Source organism: Galeopterus variegatus, unplaced genomic scaffold, assembly GCF_000696425.1.
Source record: "Galeopterus variegatus unplaced genomic scaffold, G_variegatus-3.0.2 Scaffold5067, whole genome shotgun sequence".
Taxonomy (NCBI): domain Eukaryota; kingdom Metazoa; phylum Chordata; class Mammalia; order Dermoptera; family Cynocephalidae; genus Galeopterus; species Galeopterus variegatus.
This window is the reverse complement of record NW_007731178.1, coordinates 134,681-138,454: the sequence shown is the minus strand read 5'-3', so window position 1 is coordinate 138,454 and position 3,774 is coordinate 134,681. Positions and strand designations below refer to the sequence as shown.

The 3,774-nt window shown below is 41.8% G+C and overlaps 1 protein-coding gene across 1 annotated transcript in view; it reads left to right on the top strand.

Annotated features, from left to right (window-relative positions):
- The first annotated feature begins 208 nt into the window (after positions 1-208).
- LOC103604279 (traf2 and NCK-interacting protein kinase-like) overlaps positions 209-3,774 on the top strand; it is a 112,314-nt gene continuing 108,748 nt past the window's right edge. Inside the window, exon 1 of the mRNA XM_008588847.1 lies at positions 209-334. Coding sequence (XP_008587069.1) covers positions 209-334 — 126 coding nt within the window. The remainder of the gene's footprint in view (positions 335-3,774) is intronic.

Sequence of the window (3,774 nt, the reverse complement as noted above, 5' to 3'; positions counted from 1 at the left end):
GATACAAAGACAAACACAGAAGTCCAAATGTCAAGGCCTAGTTGGGAAGAAGATTCAGAGGAGCATGAATAAAGTTTGGTCAAGGAGAAACTCTTTATCACTGCTAAGTATAATATTTTAAGGGTAGGGTGGTGTATTTTAAATGAGGAGCAAATCAACTCCAAATCAGGCTTGAGTTTGAGACAGTCTTCTGGGAGGACTTTTCAGCATGTGGTCCCAGTGTAATGCAGTGGAAGAGCTGTGCTGGATTTCTTCTGATGAAGAAGGAAAGAGGAAGGAGCTGAGGATTCGGGGTCATCATCAGGGTTTGGAATTGGCAGGGAGTGGATGTGAGGTTAGTGTCTTTCTTGCATGCTATTGAATCCTTAGTCCCCAGTACAGATCCTGGCATCAGTAAACTTGTTAAATGAATGAATGAGTTTTACAGATGAGGAAACTGACACATGGGGAGGTTGGTTCCCTTTCACACAGCAGGAAGGTAAAAACTTACCTGTATTTTTCCTGTCTTATGTAAAAGTTGTGGTCACTAGATAGGTGCCAGTACTTTCCTCATGGATGGCATTTTAATTTATTCATATGATAAAATATTGGTAGGTCAATTGCCACATAAGTAATTTATTCTCTGGAATCAGAAAGATGAGGACAAAGTGTTTTATTGTCCCACTAGCACACTGTGCAGCACAGTGAGTTTCCTTTTGAGGAAGAATTTTTGAACTCACGTTATCTTCCATAACTGGAACATTCAGATTGGGAACCTGGAGAGAGGGATAAATTAGACCTGGGAGTATCCAAGTTCTGATTTCACGCTCCTCTAAGCCTTGCCATGCCGCTTTTCTAAATTAAGTGTACTCTCTTTACTGGATCGTATTTCATTTTGGAAGAGGTTGGCTCCTCACTTTCTCTCAGAACCTGCTGAGCCAGGAATTCTTTGGGACTGTATTGAACAAAGACGGGGGAAGAGAGCAGCCCCCGCACCAGTAGCCCTGGCTAGGTTTCTAAATACCTTTTGGCCCCTCTTAGTGAGACGTCAATAGTATATATACCAGTTCTTACACCGTGACTCATCTCTGCCACTCTGGGCACATACTACTAATAGCATTAAAATGGTTTGATCAAAAACTCTCTTTTAATTTACACCCCAAATAATAATTTAACTAAATCTTAAAAAAAAAAAAAAATCTAACTGCATCCCAAGAAACAACATGGATTCATCCATGCCAGTTTCTTATCACTAGAAAAAAAAAATCTAGTAAAGCTAAAAATGCCATTTGCCTTAAACTAAATCTTAAAAAAAAAAAAAATCTAACTGCATCCCAAGAAACAACATGGATTCATCTATGCCAGTTTCTTATCACTAGAAAAAAAAAATCTAGTAAAGCTAAAAATGCCATTTGCCTTATCTAGGCTTCTCTTGTAAGACATTTTACATGGCAATCTGAGAGTGAAATGTTTTTGGATTTTACACTGGCCAGGCTGTTCTGAACAGATTCTGAGTGAGAATAGTCAAATATGATAATCATCTGCTTTGGAGAACAGAAGGAAGCCAATTTAACTTAAGCTGGACTGATTTTTCAACTTGGAAGGCATAGGCTTCTGGTTTCTCAAGAAAGGCCAGAGGAAGGAAGTGTTTTCAAGGCACTCTATTATTTTTTTCAGGTTGTTTTTCCAAATTTCTGTTTGGTTCCCTTTGTGTAAAATGTACTCGTTCCCTCTAAGGCCCAGGTTTTCCCACGTAAGCATCCAGATTTCATGGCTCAGTTCAATTAGATATTTGGCAAATCTCACAGAAGCACGGTGGAGCAGGACCGCATCTAAATCGTAATGAGGACTGAGAACCCTAAATAGGCATTTCCAATAAAGAGGAGCCCAGCCCTGCTCTGTGTGCTCAGGTGACAGAGCCTGGGAACAACCTGCATGAGACTCAGTCCTCCCTACTCTGGGAGAAGATGGACAGGAGACCAAGAGGGGAGGTGCCTCCAGGAGCCTTTTTTTTTTAAATGCTCCCAAGTATTATACCATAATGTTTAAAATATTCAAAAATATTTAGAATGCTTTATCTCCTGAGCAGTTACCCCCTGGGAAGAGTAGTGAAATGACAGTTCAATTCCTGGAAACTTTAGAAGCTTACGTTATTTTTATATTTCGTTTTTCTAAAATTCATGCCCATGGTCTTTCAACTCTGGAGTGGGAAGCCACCCTTCCTTTTCTGCTCTTTCCTTCCCCGTTCCTTGCCCCTTTCTCCTATCCTCCCTCCATCCTTTCTTCTTCCTTTTTCTTTCTTCTCTTCTTCCCTTCGTCCCTCTCTTTCTCTGTCAACCCCAGCAGCTCTCTGGGCCCCACGTGCATGTGCACTGCCTGTTTCTAGACTGCATTTGGAGGCATGCTGAGCCCGGAGCTGCCACAACAGGCTGGCTTCCTCTGGGGGCCACAGGGGCGGGCTGCAGAGTAACTGAGCAGGCAACTGGAGATTATTGCCCTTCTCAAAACTTGACAAAGGAAAAAAAAAATAGTGCTTTTAAAATTCTAGTGACTCAGGCCAATCTTCCTTAGGATTCAACAACTGTTTAGTCTCTTTTTAAGGTTCTGCTTTCCTCCTGTGTCCCAGGTAACCTTGATTAAATTAATATTGGCTTATCACGTCATTGGTAGGTTTCACAAAAATGAATCACGTTATGAAGATGGTTCTAATTACCATTTTCTTGCAACCTTTAACCATTCTTGTGTATGCATTTCTTGGGCGCATCTGTTTGAATTGCAAATGCAAAAGAAATTGAATACTTGAGGGGTGGCCTTCTGCCAGTTCCCCCCCACCACCACCACCAGTTTTGAAATCTGCATCTACCAGAGTGGATGCAGGCCTGAGACCACACAGTTTTTGGAAATACCTGTTGTGTCATTAAAGATGAAAGAATCAAGTTCCACTGCAGAAGTTCTTCCAGCCTGTGGCTTTTCTGAAAAGAAGTCAATGTATGTTTCGAAAATGAGCATGCACGCATCTTTTTAAACTAAACATTATCTGCTTAGAAATCCTATCCAAATTGGTCCTAAGTCACAGCTCCTGTAGATTTTCTTCTACTATTAGAAATATTTTAAGTTTTTCATTCTTCAAATGGCAAGCAGCTGTGCCAGTTTTCCTGGATTTTGTCATCTGCCAATTTTTCTTTGGAAAATACACTTCATGCACCATATTCTGCTTCTTGGGGTCTACATTTGGACAGAAACGGGTTCATTTTCACATTCTCAACTGCATGAGAAATAGCAGCAGGATCCTCCCTTCCTCTAGTAAGTGCTTGATGGGTGTCCGTTTTGTGTGTCATGCCCTGCCAAGCACTTATTTTCCCATCCTCACGGAGCTTCTGGTCAAGGTGTTCGGTAAGGCAGGGCGGTTGTAGATGACAGTCTATTGATCCTCACTCAGCAGCCTCTGAAGAGGACCCCAATACCCCTACCCAATAGATGTCTCCCTTCGCTCATGGCAGAGGTCTGAAATGCTGTGGGTGAACTTGGGGAACATCCCGCAGCATTTCTGGGCCTCCATTTCATCACCTGTAAATTTAACATATCTGATATAAATTTGTCTCCAAGATCCCCTTGTAATTGCAGGACTGTAGCTTCATTCTTCCATGTTAAGGGATTATTTCTCTTTACAACACACAGTTGTACTTGAAAAGCTGTGCTCATTCATGTATTCCCTAGTAGAAGTCAGCCTGTGGGATTTCTTTTCATTTCAGAACCTCTGGAGGGGGTGGGGGAACAAGGGATGGGGACCGTGGC